Source organism: Alosa alosa, chromosome 15, assembly GCF_017589495.1.
Source record: "Alosa alosa isolate M-15738 ecotype Scorff River chromosome 15, AALO_Geno_1.1, whole genome shotgun sequence".
In the NCBI taxonomy this organism is placed as follows: domain Eukaryota; kingdom Metazoa; phylum Chordata; class Actinopteri; order Clupeiformes; family Clupeidae; genus Alosa; species Alosa alosa.
Genome location: NC_063203.1, coordinates 27,714,546 through 27,730,632, shown reverse-complemented (window position 1 = coordinate 27,730,632; position 16,087 = coordinate 27,714,546). Strand labels below are relative to the sequence as shown.

At 44.1% G+C, this 16,087-nt stretch overlaps 1 protein-coding gene across 8 annotated transcripts in view; it reads right to left on the bottom strand.

The window, feature by feature from the left end:
* Positions 1-16,087, bottom strand: part of LOC125308793 (spectrin beta chain, non-erythrocytic 4-like) — a 95,141-nt gene that overhangs the window by 64,603 nt on the left and 14,451 nt on the right. For all 8 annotated transcript variants that reach the window (XM_048265390.1, XM_048265391.1, XM_048265393.1 and 5 more), the window contains exons 5-14: positions 12,639-12,730; positions 10,694-10,774; positions 10,304-10,419; positions 9,746-9,858; positions 8,996-9,183; positions 6,069-6,186; positions 5,011-5,169; positions 3,250-3,552; positions 2,613-2,763; positions 1,084-1,223 (exon numbers count right to left, since the gene is read on the bottom strand). In XM_048265390.1, coding sequence (XP_048121347.1) covers positions 1,084-1,223; positions 2,613-2,763; positions 3,250-3,552; positions 5,011-5,169; positions 6,069-6,186; positions 8,996-9,183; positions 9,746-9,858; positions 10,304-10,419; positions 10,694-10,774; positions 12,639-12,730 — 1,461 coding nt within the window. The remainder of the gene's footprint in view (positions 1-1,083; positions 1,224-2,612; positions 2,764-3,249; positions 3,553-5,010; positions 5,170-6,068; positions 6,187-8,995; positions 9,184-9,745; positions 9,859-10,303; positions 10,420-10,693; positions 10,775-12,638; positions 12,731-16,087) is intronic.

The window sequence follows — 16,087 nt, the reverse complement described above, 5'->3', positions numbered from 1 at the left end:
CCAGGAAGTTAGTGATCTGTCCCTAACATTTGGAACTCATGCTGTAGTTAAAGGCTGATAACATAAATAAATGTCACTCACCATCTGTCCTGTGTACACTTGATGTTTTGCCTCTACCTACAGTATTTAACTGCCACATGCTTTTACTCATCACATCAGAAGTTACCGTATCTATGCCAACTACATCATCATCAAATTAAAATCTGTTCAAAGATCATTGGGCTACCTGTAGCACAACTCTTCCAGGAAGCCCACAACAAGAGTATGCTTAGGCTGGCCAGATATATTTCCACGGACACATCACATGTTCTACGCAGAGAATATCAGCTACTGCCCTCAAACAGGCGCTTTAGAGTTCCTCCTTTCATCCGCAACAGACTCGGATACTCTTGTATACATCAATCAATCCTTTTGTTAAACCAGCAACATTAAGATCTAGTGCAATATTTATCCATGGATGCAATGTCTCAAAGTTTGGATGTATTGATGTAGCCTCTTTGTAATATATGTATGCTTTGTCTTCTGTCATGCTTGAGACTATCTTTTGTGGCTATGTCTCATGTTTGTCTGATACTGTCATGTGTGGCTAAGTTTCATGTTTGTCTGTTGATGCTTTATGTCCTACATCTACATGCCTGTCTATTGATGCTACTATATGTCTTACATGTATGTATTGTTTGTGTCCTTTGTATGCTTAAATGAGCTACCCAGGGATGCAAAAAGAATTTCAGCACAAACTGACAAATAAAGTTGTATCATATCGTATGCAAGCTTTTGTAAGGTCAGCCTGACGATCTGTCTAGTCATTCTATTGATTTCTGACAATCTAAAATGTGACCCGCCAAATCTGTCATCTGATATTCCTAAAACAGTATCTCTGTATGTTTCTAACTCACCATCGAAGTAAATAAGAAATGTGCCGCATATGAACTGTTCTGTTCTGTACATTATGTATTGGGTACATCCTAAACCAGTGCTCTGATCTGTTCCTGTTGTAAGATGGGAGAATAATGGGAGAGTCTCCTTCTACCTGCTTATGACAGTGTGCGTGTGTGCGTGTGTGTGTGTGTGTGTGTGTGTCACCTCCTCGTAGAAGGCCCAGAGTTGTCTGGACTCCTCCAGCTCGGCACGACGCGTGGACGCCAGCTGCTTCAGCTCCTCCAGGCACGTGCTCACATGGTTGACCCGGTTACAGATGACCTGCGGGTCGCATGGCTGGTAGCCTGCGGAAGACACACACACACACACACACACACATACAAACATGCACACACACACACACACACATACACACACACACACACAGAGCTGATGGGAAACTGGCACAGGCACCGTTCTATTCACCGCAATGGCTACTGTGCCAATCTGGTCAGGCACAGCGGGATGGGGACGAGAGTACACCTGCCCACTGCGTGCGAAGTGCACATGACATGCCACGGGGAGGGGAGGGGGGGGGGGCAGCGCTCAGACTCAGGGTGATAACTGCCACATTTTCAGCATGAGTGGAAAATCAGCCACCGTCAGCTGTGAGCACTTAAGGTTCGTAAGACACATGCTTGCCATCTTGTGGCGGACCTACAGTAAAGATTTACACTGGAATAAAAATCACTAACTTTACCCTAGGATCTTTTACAATGTAAAAATATGGCCATCGTCTTATTTACATATTTTATCCAATTTATCAGTTTTTTGACCAAACAGGATACTTCGCATGCTTATAAAATGAAAACAGATTTTTTTTGTTTTTACAAAGCCACTTTTTGTTGTTAAAAAGTAAAAAAAAAAATTTCAAAAGAACAGGTTTTAGACTCAGCACATAATGCGATTCATACAACACCAAAGCTCCTACTGTACCACTAAACAGGATGGAACAGAATGGTCTCATAATTCCAGAACTGTCTGTTTGAACTCTAGGGTGCTCCATATGTAGACATGGTTACAGAACTCTGTTTGAACTCTAGAGTGCTCCATATGTAGACACGGCTACAGAAGCTCCAGAGCCGTTGCTGTTGTGAGCCTTAAGTGCGGTATCAGCCCAATGTGCTAATAGCAGTAATTAGAGTGGAGGGTGGGATGGGTGTCTTATACAAAATGTCTTAATTACACACAGACTAAACACAGGCAGTGCTAGTGTGGGAGGCTTGTTGACTTATGCTTTCATCTGCTCTTGGGGTCAGTGGATTTGCTTTACAGCCAAACAAAACAATACAACTATCAAATCATAAACAAACAACAAAACATCACACAGGATGACTCCCCTGAATGCATACCTGGCACCTGGTCCTGGATTCCTAATGGTAGATTTCTTTTCAGTCATCCGCCATTGTCATTTCCAACATGAACCATTTCTTCAATGTATTTGTTTTTTAATTTGATGTTATTTTAATGGACAAATAATAAACTTTTCCTTCAAAAAGGAGGCATTCCTAAGTGACCCCCAGCTTCTGAACTGTAGTGTATAACTATATATAACTTATACAGGGGCAATCTAAAGACCCTGTTGCCCAGGGGGCTTCATGTGCTTTACTATACAGGGGCAATCTGAGGACTCTGTTGCCCAGCGAGCTTCATGTGCTTTACTACAGGGGCAATCTGAGGACCGCAGCACTCACCTTCGATGGCGGTGAACTTGAGGGCCACAGTGTTCAGGGTCTGCACTCTCTCGGCCTGCACTGAGATGTCGGCCTCCTGAAGGCTGTGCTTCTGCAGCAGGTCGTCCACCTCCAGCAGGTGTTTCCCAAAGTCTTTAGACAGCAGTTGGATCTGAGGGATAGATGGAGGGAGAGAGGGAGAAAGGGAAGGAGAGGGAGAGGGAGGGAGAAAAGGAGAGCGGGAGAAAGGAGACAGATTCAGTCTCACAAGGGGTGAAATCGAGTCTTTTGCTTGAGACTTTCATTCAAAGCAATGCAAAATAAACAGTTCCGTTTGCTTATTGTTTGTCCATAACATACTGAGCGACACAAAAGTATTCCTTTGGGATATGACTGTAAGTCAAATTTTGGAAATCTAGACATTAAGTCTAGAGTGGTTCTATCAAATAGATTTACTTGTTGGTATTTAGTCCAATAATAGTTTATAAACATGAAGAATGTGTGTGACATATCTAAATCCATTGACAGAAAGTCAGAAAGGAGCTTTCTCACAATGTCATAGATCTCCCCCACCACTACCACCACACACAACCACACTTAAAATGTCAGTGTTATTCAGGCAGACCACAGACCACCACTGAGGCCCTGCTGTTGGTACCTGTATCTCCTCCATCCAGTCAATCATGTAGACCATGTCCTGGAAGGTCTTCTGCAGGGCCAGGTTCTTCTCCAGCCGCGTCTTGCGGCCCACCACCAGCTCCTTGAGCAGCTTCCACTGGCCCAGGATGTTCTCCTTGCGGGCGGAGATCCGTCGGATGTCGTAGTAGCCCTCGGCTTCCATCTCGGCTGCCAGCTCGACCACCACGCTGATGCGGTCCTCGTAGGACGAGATGTCCGCCTCGATGGCCTCATGCTTCTTCATGGCCGCCTCCACCGCTGGCAGGTCGTAGCCAAAGTTGTCCTGAAGAGACAAGTCAAGTGCTCTTACCCGTTCAAAATCAGACCAGAGTACACATAAATGGAGGGATCTCATCAGTAAACTCATTACAAAAATGAGATAATCCAATGTTATGTAAGCTTGGAAATCCATCGCATTCACTCACTGTAACTCACTGTTCTTATTCTTCTTGCTAACTGCATTTCATTGGCTCTGTACCTGTACTCTGCTAAATGACAATAAAGTTGAATCTAATCTAATCTAATCTAATTATTCAAAGATTATTTTTTATTCTCAAAGTCTTAACAAATGTCTCATTCATGGAGTGTCATCATTACAGTTGAGTGTTTACTCTTGCAGTCACAGTGCAGGTTGAATGCGGCATGTCCCCAGACTCAACACTGGGTAGCATGACAATTAAATTGATACAATTAAAGAAATAGGTGTGGTCTGGCGCATGATCCAAAAATCGGTATCTTACAACCTCTAAAAATCATTACACCACTGACCAAGAAAGACCTAGTCTATAGCGAAAGGCGCATATAAAGCACAGCGGAAGATGCACTGTCACAAGTTGTAAGCAGCTCTTAGCAACAAGTTCCAAACAACTCATTTGCAGGATAAATATTGTTAGGAGTTTTATTCAGTCATTCAAACATTATTTGTGGTAAGTGTTGCTTTTTTCAGGCAATATTTTCGATTATTTCACCCTTGTCAGTCAATGGTGAAAGTAAATAACTGTGTAAAAATGTTTTGTCGTTACCTATTGTATGAGACCATGGTGAAGTTAGTTTCACTTTGCCTATGAGCTCAAATAAGACGCAAGTGCAGATGCATGTAGACTATACTCTGCTAGTCACACACAGGTTTTAGTAAAGCAAGGTTTAGTGGAATCCCTGTGAATCCCGGTCTTGTGCGCAAACAGATTCCTTCAAATGTGCTGCCTGTCAAAATATTGACACGCTGTTTGATATTGCGCTGCTTGCTCTTAAAAGGAATGACAAATGTCACTCTCATTGGTTTGAAGGATGTTGCACCCAAAACACACCCATGACTGATTAAGACACATAAGAACAAACCTATTGAACAATGCGCCTGGCCTCTGATCACAAAATCACACCTTTAAATTAGCGAATATGGACTGGACACACCTTAAACCTTGCATCTCTGACCAGTCGTTTTAGATCGCTAAAACAGAGCCCTAAGACTTTGAATGAGATTTTATCAGCATCACATTTACCACATGCTCACAACTTCCTACTCTCCTGCTCCAACTCCTGCAGTGCCACTCACCTGTGTGACTACTTCCTACTCTCCTGCAGTGCACTCACCTGTGACTACTTCCTACTCTCCTGCAGTGCACTCACCTGTGAGACCACTTCCTACTCTCCTGCAGTGCACTCACCTGTGAGACTACTTCCTACTGTCCTGCAGTGCACTCACCTGTGTGACTACTTCCTACTGTCCTGCAGTGCCACTCACCTGTGAGACTAGCCGCTGGTTCTCATTAAGCCACGCTTGGCGCATGGTGGTCTTGTGGTCAAAGCGCTGCGCCTGCAGCTCCAGTTTCTCCTGGCGAATCAGCTCCGTCCTCAAGGCCACGCCCCTCTCATGCTCCGCCTTCTCAAGCCTCTCCCACGCCTGCCAGGACGGAGAGCACAGAGGTGAAAGGTGAAAGGTGAAAGGTGAAAGGTCATTCATGAGCACAGGTCAGAGCTGCTGATCACACAGGTTGTCCTAACTGCATGTGCAGCGTGTGTCTGGCTGTCATGTAGCAGTGAACGCTCTCTGTCCACACTGAATCTGGTAAAGGTGCTCTAAGCGATGTTGGGTAACATCACTTCAGAGAGCTAGATCGCTACTCGCTCCCGCTCCCTCCAGTGCAATTGAAACTCTCCTAATCACGCATCTCGTGACTGGAACAGTTTGCTATGTTTTTATGGTCCAGGCTGGACCAAGTTGTTTTTGTTGCCGTTTCTGGAGCCTGGGCTGTCCACAGAGACCACGTTTTTTTACAGTATATTCAATGCACAGGCAGCTAGCGGATGGTGAGGTGAAATGTTTCGCTCAGAAACCGCTTAACATCACTTAGAGCACCTTTAAATATGCCATTCTATTGCGGCAATGTTTACCCTTTACTATGGCACGTAGTTAGGACACGGGGTTTAGCATGTAGTTAGGAAACGGTGTTAAGCATGTAGTTAGGACACGGTGTTTAGCATGTAGTTAGGACACAGTGTTAAGCATGTAGTTAGGACACAGTGTTAAGCATGTAGTTAGGACACGGTGTTAAGCATGTAGTTAGGACACGGTGTTAAGCATGTAGTTAGGACACAGTGTTCAACATGTAGTTAGGACACGGCGTTAAGCAAGGTTACCAAGACTGTGCAATAAAACAACCTTACAGTAAAATATGTAACAAATAAGCTATCAAGAGCTTAACACACAATGACAGTGATTCAATTGTGCCCAACTGCAATAAATTCCTATTACACTAAGTGAATCCCTTTCAAATCGGGTTGGCGAGTTTGTTTGGTCACCTTGTTGATGTCCGAGATGAGCTTCCCTTCGTGAGGCACGTATGGCTTCTGGTTGTTGGCTCTGAGCTTGCTTTGGATGGTGAAGAGGAGCACCTCCAGGTTACCTTTCTCCTGGAATCTGCAGATACACACACACACACACACACACACACACACACACACACACACGTACACACATGTACACACACATAATCAGACAACAGAGAATTGAAACATGAGAGAAGTTTCAAGAGTTGCAGGTTTAGAGATTAGAAATTACAGTCTTTTCGAGTTATTTCTGTAACAGAAGAGCTATCCATGACGAGCAGTTTGACAATGCTAGCAAAACCATGTATATATATATATATATATATATATATATATATACACAGTATACATGTGTGTGTGTGTGTGTTTGTGTGTGTGTGTGTGTGTGTGTGTGTGTGTGTGTGTGTGTGTGTGTGTGTGTCTGTGTGTGTACGGTAGCATTGCTGACAAAGAGTTTAAAACTAGTGTCTCTGCCGAAGTGTCAGGATGATGTGTCACCATGGAGCATATGCCATTGCTTATGTAAGAGACCAGGGCTGCCTCTAGACCCAGAGAGCCTGATACTCAGGGCTTCAGATCCCAGGGACTGCAGCCGGCCACGGACCACGCCTGGCCCAGATCTGGCACACATCTGGCAGCTCGCTATGGACCAGAGGTGTGGTGAAAATAGCAATCAAAGGCAAACATTCATGAATGTTTTTTTATACAGTTTGTTTGCTTAGAGTACACTGTGAATGTTTCCAAACAACAACGGTCTAAAGGAGGTAGTTCTCAGCAAATAAACATGGACGCTGGACTGAGAGCTGCTGTTTAAAACAAACAATTCTGGAATGTTTGCGAAGACAACATGAACCTTCACTCAAACGTTCACTGATCTATTCTGGGTGAGCTCTGATGTACAGTATGTCACAATACTTTCAGGAGGGAGAGGAGAAGGCTCAGATAGGCATGTCATGAACTACACATGATATCAACACAAGGTAACGCTACCTCAGATAGGCAAGTCATATGAACTACACATGCTATCAACACAAGGTAACGCTACCTCAGATGCACCAGGAAAATAAGGTATTGTGGTAAATTCTTTCTCAAAGATCTCCAAGTTAACCTCACACACACACCACACCATTTTGTACAGCATGAGAAGGAGAATTTATAGCCACAGTCCCTATGACTCCCACACTGCACTTGCACTACTCTTACAAATAGTCAAGTGAAATCAGGCTTCGCAGGTCTAATCGGTCCTGATGTTTAAATGGTCTAGACGCGCACAGACTTCTGCTGAAAAGGGCGGAGGAGGCCTCAGGGCTGAGCGGCGCTTCAGACTGGGAGAGAGGCCTCTCAACACGGAGGCAGAGCAGGACTGCGGGGGGGCTGTGGGATCAACACAGCGATATACACATACATATATGAGGGGAGTGGCAACGGAATAGAGGGGGGGGGGGGCTTCAGAGAGGAAATATTTTTCACAAATACAGTGAAATCACAGACAAATACAGTGAAGTCACAGACCTGTCTGTGGGGTGAGTCCCTGTCTCAAGCCTGCTTATCGCGGGTGTGGTAGAGAAGCGATTGGTCGATCCAGGTTTGATTTCCGAACCGCCATCGTGAGTCAGTGTTAGATAAAAACATCTGCTAAAAATCAGTCAACTTTAACTTTACCTTCTGTGTCACCTCAACTTTGACTATTTATGTTGTGACTATCTGAAAACTAGATGTGACTAGATGTAATCTGTGTAAAGTGTTCTACTTCTCAGGATCTGGCCTGATTTGACAAAACATCTGCTAACTTTGAGACCATGGCTCTCCAAAACTGAATGTCAACTAATGGTAATCAACCAGTGAGTACCCACCAACTGAGCTCTCGAGGGTCTGACTAACACGCTCCAGCCGGATGCTTCCCTAGAGACCACAACAAGGTGAAATCAAGCTGAACACGTACCCTTGATCACCATGACAACCTGCTGAAGGGCCACACGCTGAGAGGCAAACTCGGTGTGACTCAACACTCCTCACAGAGGTCACAGAGACCCAGTTTACTCTTGAAAATGCATCTTGGCCGATCGAATCAACGAGTGGACAGTGCCAAGCACAAGGGTAAACAACCACCAAGACACATTGTTATCACTCACACCACTTGCCAAAGTGGACTGGGATGCATTTGACCACACATCTTCAGTAGTGTAAACACTAATGTGCCCTGATATGTCCCTATAAATATAGAAAAGAATGCACACCCTCCGAGGTGCTGGCAAGGGAAAATAAACTAAGAAAAACCAGGTTTTTCCCTGATATGTCCCTAACAAGGAGACGGCTAGTGGAAGTGATGTAACGAAATCTGACCACAAGTGGTCAGCCAGACAGCTTGAAGGCGAATGATAGACACATGTGTAAACCATGATGTGTCTTGGCCAGTGTTTCCCATACATTGACTTATTTGTGGCGGCCCAATCAACATTGACCACCACACAATGATTTTCCAGGTTGTACTAAATTGTGCTTAAATCTGTGTTCCCCAGAGAATAAATGGAATTCAATTCTCTGGGAAACACTGCTTGGCTATACAAGCTCTCACAGATATCTCACTGATGTCTCACGAACATCTCAGTAAGGACTTGCAAATGTCTAAGAAACATCTCAGAGATGTCTTAGTAAAGTCTCAGAGATGTCTTACAAAAGTGTTAGTGATGTCTTAGAAACATCTCAGAGATGTCTTAGATAAAAGGCTCAGAGATGTCTTAGAAAAAAGGCTGAGATGTCTTAGAAACATCTCAGAGTTATCTTAGTAAAGTCTCAGAGATCCCTTACAAAAGTGTTAGTGATGTCTTAGAAACATTTCAGAGATGTCTTAGAAAAGTCTCAGAGACATTCCGAAGACGTCCCAGAGCTGTCTGACATACTTGATGGGCTTCTCGATGGTGCAGTAGGTGGTGAAGGCCTGGAGTTGCTGCTGGACACCGGTGAGCGAGTTGGCAAACTTCTGGTTGCTGATTATGCTGATGGTCTTCTCGATCCACTCCAACAGTTCCGACGCCAGCTCCTCGTATCGCTCAATGATCTTCTCCGCCTCAATGGCGCTGTCCAGGACCTAAGGTCACAATCAGAGCGACAATTCGGGAGAAGCTTTGTTAACCTTAAAGCTGCAATTGGCAAGATTTGTTTGACCATATTCACTGAAACCGACACTATGCTCCAACAGAAAAACATAAATCAGCCGGTTTTAGAAAAAAACCTGTACTTCTACCTCCACCTAGAGCCTGTTATTTGTTTTGCAAAAATCCACAGCTCCTGGTTCTTCTGGTCCAATCAGAGCAGGGATGTGTGAGATCTGACTGTCAATCACAGTCTGGTGCAGTCTGGTGCGCACTGACGAGCACAAACTCGATGAGAGGGTGCTCAGTGGTAGTGCGGGAGGGGCATGACAGTTGTAACCATTCAAAATTTTGGCTAAGTCCCCTCAATCTGTCAGACTTGCCAACTGCAGCTTTAAAAAGAGACTACATCTCATCATAGCCAAAAAGACACTCTGGCCACCCCCCCCCCCACACACACACAAAAAAACACAGAAATAAGATGTAAGACTATGCACTGATATGCCATAGTTATTTGGGACATGTGGATATTAAAGGATCACTCTTCGTTCCTCTTACCTTGCCTATCCTTTTCCCCTCTACAATAAGGGCCTTCATCTTGGAGAAGTAGTGGTAGAAGGACACCACATAGGTTATGATGGACTTCTCGTCCGGGTTCTCCGTGTTCACGTCTGGGTTTGGACAGGTGTGTGATGGGAGGGAGAAGGGAGCGAGGAGAGTTAGATCGAGGAAACAAGCAAGCTGCTGTCAAAATACTGCAATCTGCCTAATCTCATAACATTTTGGAATCAGGGGTGGCCCTGGAAATTCTCTTGTAAACTCGTTCATCTTCTCCGTCTTTTTTCAATTGGGGTTTCTACAAAACGGTCCTTGACAAGAGAGAAATTTTTTCATTAGGGATCACTTTTTTGAGATAACTTTTGAGAATGATAAAAAGCTGACAGCCAATCAGAATCCATCACATTTTTGACATCACATTCATCAACACCAGGAGAGACTTTCCTTATCATTGGTCAGTGTGTACGTACTTATTCTCATAGTTAAGATAGCTTTATGGTTATCGCTCGTGGTGTGAATGGCCCTTAATACTATCGAGCTGATCCATTTGACGATTACCTTCAGGGTCCAGGAGCTTGGTGAGGCCAAGGTTCTGTTCTGCGACGTTGAAGGCTTGCTGGAGGTTGTGAGTGGCGTTAGACCTGGCCAGCTTATGGAACTCGATTAAATCAGGTCTGGAAACATGACAACGAATCTGTCTCAGGCAACACTCAGGCATAATGTTAAAGCATAGATAGGCCTTCAATATGTATGGTGTTACATGGATGTAATCTTATTTGTGTCAGTATGTGCTTTTGTTCTGAAGTAGAACAACAGTGTGATATGAGGGCATGGTTTGGAGCAGTGTCATTGTCAGTCAGTGTCCAACTCTATGCAGAAATAACCACAGATTACGGAACATGTGTGTGTGTGTGTAATATGAGTGTGTGTGTGTGTGTCGCAGCTGACCTGTGCCTGTGAATGAGTGCATTGAAAGCCAGGCCATCCCTCCAGCAGGTGGTGAAGTTATGAATGTTCACCTCAGGGTACCTGTGCAAAACCACACACAACTTTCGTTATTATCATGGCACACACACACCGGGAGTTTATGTCTTTAATATTGACAGGAAGCAAGTGGGTGAGAGAGAGGTGGAGTGGGATCGGAAAATGGGCCGGACTTGAACCCGGGTCTCTGTGGACACGTCGATCCAAGTATGGTACGGGCTTTGTGACCAGTTGTGCCACAGCACCCCCCAGCACACACATAACCTTTGGCCACTTTTCTACTACACACACACAACCTTTGAACTCTGTTCTACTGGAAGGCTTTGCACAATGGTCATATCGCTAAACATCAGCTACATATCTCTATACCTACAAGAAATCAATTACACCTCCCTTTGGCATGTTAAAGGCTAATACACAGGCATTAATATCATAGCTGTGGAACTCAAATTTTGTTTTCTACGGGGACTTTTAAGTAAACACACACTGATCATGACAGCTGTTACTGTAGACATTTGTCATTGATTACTGGGGAGTTGATCGTTAAAAGCACACCGCACCACTAGGCTGTCCCCTCTGTTTTCTAGTTGATTTATGGCATGTGCAGTAGTGCAGAGCTGCAATAAACAAATCTCCACTGCATGTTAGCTCTGTCAAATGAGTGTGCTGTCAGACGGCGCCTTGTGTCTCTTGTAGGCCATGTCACTGAAGTAGGAGAGCAAAAGACTTCCAATGAGCTGTCTGTCAAAACATCACCTCTATAATGCTGTGTGTTGATGAATATGAGCATATCTTAACATATTACATTCTTGAGTCTGGGAAAAGCACACGGAAAGTATAAAGTAATTTCCTGTGTATTAGCCGCATTGTGTATAAACCTCATTACAGTGTTTTATGCAAGTTAAAAAAAAAACGTATTAATACCACATTAACTAACCCCTGTGTACTAACCTCATGGTTGAAGAAACTTAGCAAAATCAATGTATAAATCGCGGCTAATAGTTGGCAAATTACGGTACAGATAGTATACTACCATCTTGCACACTGTGGCAGTTACAGAGGCAGGGTACCTAGACTCTGAGAGAGGAGCACCCTGGAGAGAGTGCCTATGCCTTATGCAACACTATGCTTAGTCCATCTGGACAGCATGCTATGGCATACAGCAGGGATTCCCAAACTGTGGTACATGCGAGCTGCCACTAGGGGGCACATGAGAGGAAAAGGGCAATGTCGGAAAGGTGTTAAAAATGATTTGGTTTTCCAAATCTTAAGCCTATGTTCTCTTTGTTCTTTATGTTTCATAATGTTGTTCTCCGCACTGTTTTTTTTAGTGTGAGAGCTCATAAACCAGTTGCACATTTTGATTTTGTTATTTGTTACCATGTAGGGTGGCTAATTAAACATGATGCCTGGAATGCGTCAACAGAACATACGTTTTTATGTGTCGGATGGTGGGGGCATGTGAGCCGAGTCAAGATGTAGGTGGTGGTACGCAGGAAAAATAAGTTTAAGAACCGCAGGTATAGAGTATTCTGGGATTGATGCAATGTATTTGTACTACACTATTGCAGACTCTATGACTACTGCAGAGAGCATCTGGCTCGCATACTAGTGCAGCACAACATAATGTAGATATACTGTAGCATAACCATAACTGTAGAAACACTTTAAAAAGCACCATGAAGACAGTGTCAAGATATCATATTTCAGTGTTGCAGATTTTGACAGTAAACCAGAGACAGTGTTTTATATATGTACATATGTACGTTATCATATGAGACAGTTTCTTATATATGTATATGCATTTGTATGTAACAGTATATACAGTAGTCTCATGTGGCTGATATTCAGACACACTGCTGGGCGTGGTTCAGGCGGTGACGTAGGCACTGCTGCCCGTGGGTCTTACCCTGCTGTTTTCATCTGGCACCACAGCAGAAGGGCGTCCTTGGCTGACCGCGTCTCTCTGTTGTCCTCTGTCTCAATTTTGATCACCTGGATCTGAACCGGAGAGGGAGAGAAACATGGAGCAGGCAGGTGAACAGGGGGCGGGCAAGGGGAGCGGTCAATACAGATGAAATCAACATGCTCTTCCCTGACGTGATCAAAGAAAAAGAGCTGAAAAATGCCATGGTCAGAACTCATAAACAAGTATTGTTATTTAGTATCGGGTTATTAGTATTGTTATTTTTTCACAAGGCGGAAAAAGGACAAGGCTTGTAGTCTGGATATGGCCACCACAACTATGGCGTGAAAAACAATGCACAGTGCACAATTACTGTTCAACAAAAAACGAAATCAGTAGCTGACATGGGATTGATGAGTGAGTTTATAATATAGTAATTCTGTAATATGAGGACAAAATGAGAAAAGCAGCTAATAGGATTATTTGACCCCAGCACTGTTACCATGGCACCTCGCTGCTGTGTGCACCTCAACATACTGACGCAGGCATGTCAATCTGACTGATCCCTTCAGCTTACAGTCACTCCTCCCAAAGCTCAGCTCTGCCCATCACTCACTCTCACACACCCTGAGGAGAGCTTAATGAACAACACCACGGGCTAGATAACATGTGTGAGTGTGGCTCTCTAGCATGTGCATACTGTACGTAGGGATTACTCACTGGTGTGGTGTGTGTGTGTGTATGTGTGTGCATGTGTGTGTGTGTGTGTGTGTGTGTGTGTGTGTGTGTGTTTGTGTTACTTGAGTGAGTGTGTGTGCATGTGTGCATCTATGAGCATCTTTCCATGTGTATTTCTTTTCAGTGAGTAAATGTGGCTTGCTCTGTCTGACAGGTTGTGACGCAAGGCGACTACAATCCCAACTCGTCCTCATCAAAGATGGCAACCATTGGTGTGATCGCGTCAAGTCGTCCTCATCAAAAAAGGCAACCATTGGTGCGATCACGTCAGTGTGATGTAATGCAGATTAATAGGAGGCCCAGTATGGCGGGCACAACCTCTCCAGTGGTGATGGTGCCGGCTCCGTGCCAGACCCAGGCCGGACCTGAGCCAGATCCTAAGTGTGCCTACTAGTCAGAGAATATGACTGGTGACCAAAGGTTGGTGACACAAAATCGCTGCCCACTGCTCCAGATGCTTGTGTGTGCTCACCATTACAAAATGAGGAATAACAGTCAAGTTACTATGCAGAGGAAACAATAAATACTACTATGCAGAGACCTTAGGAAACAATAAATATCACAACAATAAATACTGAGGAGACCTTAGGTAACAATAAATACTATGACAATAAATACTCCAACCAGAGGATGAGCGTGCAGAAGTACTAGTCAAGTGTATGGAGGGAGGTAGTAGTAGAAGGAGGAGGTGGAGGTAGAATGAGGGAAGAATGGAAGTGTGTCTAAACCAGAGCGGAATGCTACATACTCAAGTGACTTCACAGGTTAAACCAGCTCATGCTAACTGTCTAAACCAGAGAGGAATGCTACATACTCAAGTGACTTCACAGGTTAAACCAGCTCATGCTAACTGTCTAAACCAGAGAGGAATGCTACATACTCAAGTGACTTCACAGGTTACTGTAAACCAGCTCATGCTAACTGTCTAAACCAGAGAGGAATGCTACATACTCAAGTGACTTCACAGGTTACTATAAACCAGCTCATGCTAACTGTCTAAACCAGAGAGGAATGCTACATACTCAAGTGACTTCACAGGTTAAACCAGCTCATGCTAACTGTCTGAACCAGAGAGGAATGCTACATACTCAAGTGACTTCACAGGTTAAACCAGCTCATGCTAACTGTCTAAACCAGAGAGGAATGCTACATACTCAAGTGACTTCACAGGTTACTGTAAACCAGCTCATGCTAACTGTCTAAACCAGAGAGGAATGCCAGTGAGGTTACTGTAAACCAGCTCATGCTAACATCTAAAACCAGAGAGGAATCAACTCAAGTGACTTCACAGGTTACTGTAAACCAGCTCATGCTAACTGTCTAAACCAGAGAGGAATGCTACATACTCAAGTGACTTCACAGGTTACTGTAAACCAGCTCATGCTAACTGTCTAAACCAGGGAGGAATGCTACATACTCAAGTGACTTCATAGGTTAAACCAGCTCATGCTAACTGTCTAAACCAGAGAGGAATGCTACATACTCAAGTGACTTCATAGGTTAAACCAGCTCATGCTAACTGTCTAAACCAGAGAGGAATGCTACATACTCAAGTGACTTCACAGGTTAAACCAGCTCATGCTAACTGTCTAAACCAGGGAGGAATGCTACATACTCAAGTGACTTCATAGGTTAAACCAGCTCATGCTAACTGTCTAAACCAGAGCGGAATATGCGACATTCTTTATTCTTTCTTTATTCTTTATTTCAAGGATAGCCCCTTGATATACCATCTCATTTTCGAGGGGGTCCTTAAACTCAAGTGACTTCACAGGTTAAACCAGCTCATGCTAACTGTCTTATAGCTTTACAGTGGCATCATGAAGAGTTCAGCACAACATTACTTTGAGCTACCGTGTCGATACTGACACTGTTACAAAGAAAACTGTTCATTTGTAAAAACAGTCTGACAGTGATAAGGCACAGAAATTGTGATATGTAATTCAATCAACTCTGATCTACATGACACCAGATAATCTACAATGCCTCTGAGGCTACTAAAATATGCACCACAGGCTATTGCTATCATTAATCTATGCTCAATCAATACATACCACCCTCGCAGATGCTATTGCTAAATATATCTCAGCATGAAGACTAAAGTCACCTATTCATCTGAAGGAAGATTCCATTACAAAGGATCTCAGAAGTATCTATTCTCCAAGCCTGACCCCATGCTATGTGGAGCTTACAGAGTAGATCAGGTGACTTTAAGGCAAACAACAGTGTATCTATTGTTTGCAAGAGTTAGATGTGAGCTTTCATTGGTTCTATTTCCTCCTTATCCTCATCTTACCTTTTGCCTTTCATCCCTTCTTTCAGTCTACTCATTTTGTTCCTCTCACTATGTCTGCCTCTCTCCCCCTCTTTCTCTTTCTAGCTCTCTCTTTGTGTATGACTGTGTGTTCGCCTAAGTATGTGTGTACCGGTATGTGTGTAAGAGTATATCAGTGTGTGTCTCTGTGTTTGCATGTGTTCTCTTACCCTATGTGTGTGCGTGTGTGTGTGTGTGTGTGTGTGTGTGTGTGTGTGTGTGTGTGTGTGTGTGTGTGTGTGCATGCGTGCATGTGTGTGTGTGGTGTGTGTGTGTGAGCGTGCGTGTGTGTGTGTGTGTGTGTGCGTGTGTGTGTGTGTGAGCGAAAGCACACTGCTGCAGTGGCTGGGGCTTTACCTGCTGACTGAGCAAAGCAAACTCTAACGGAGCGAGGGAATCA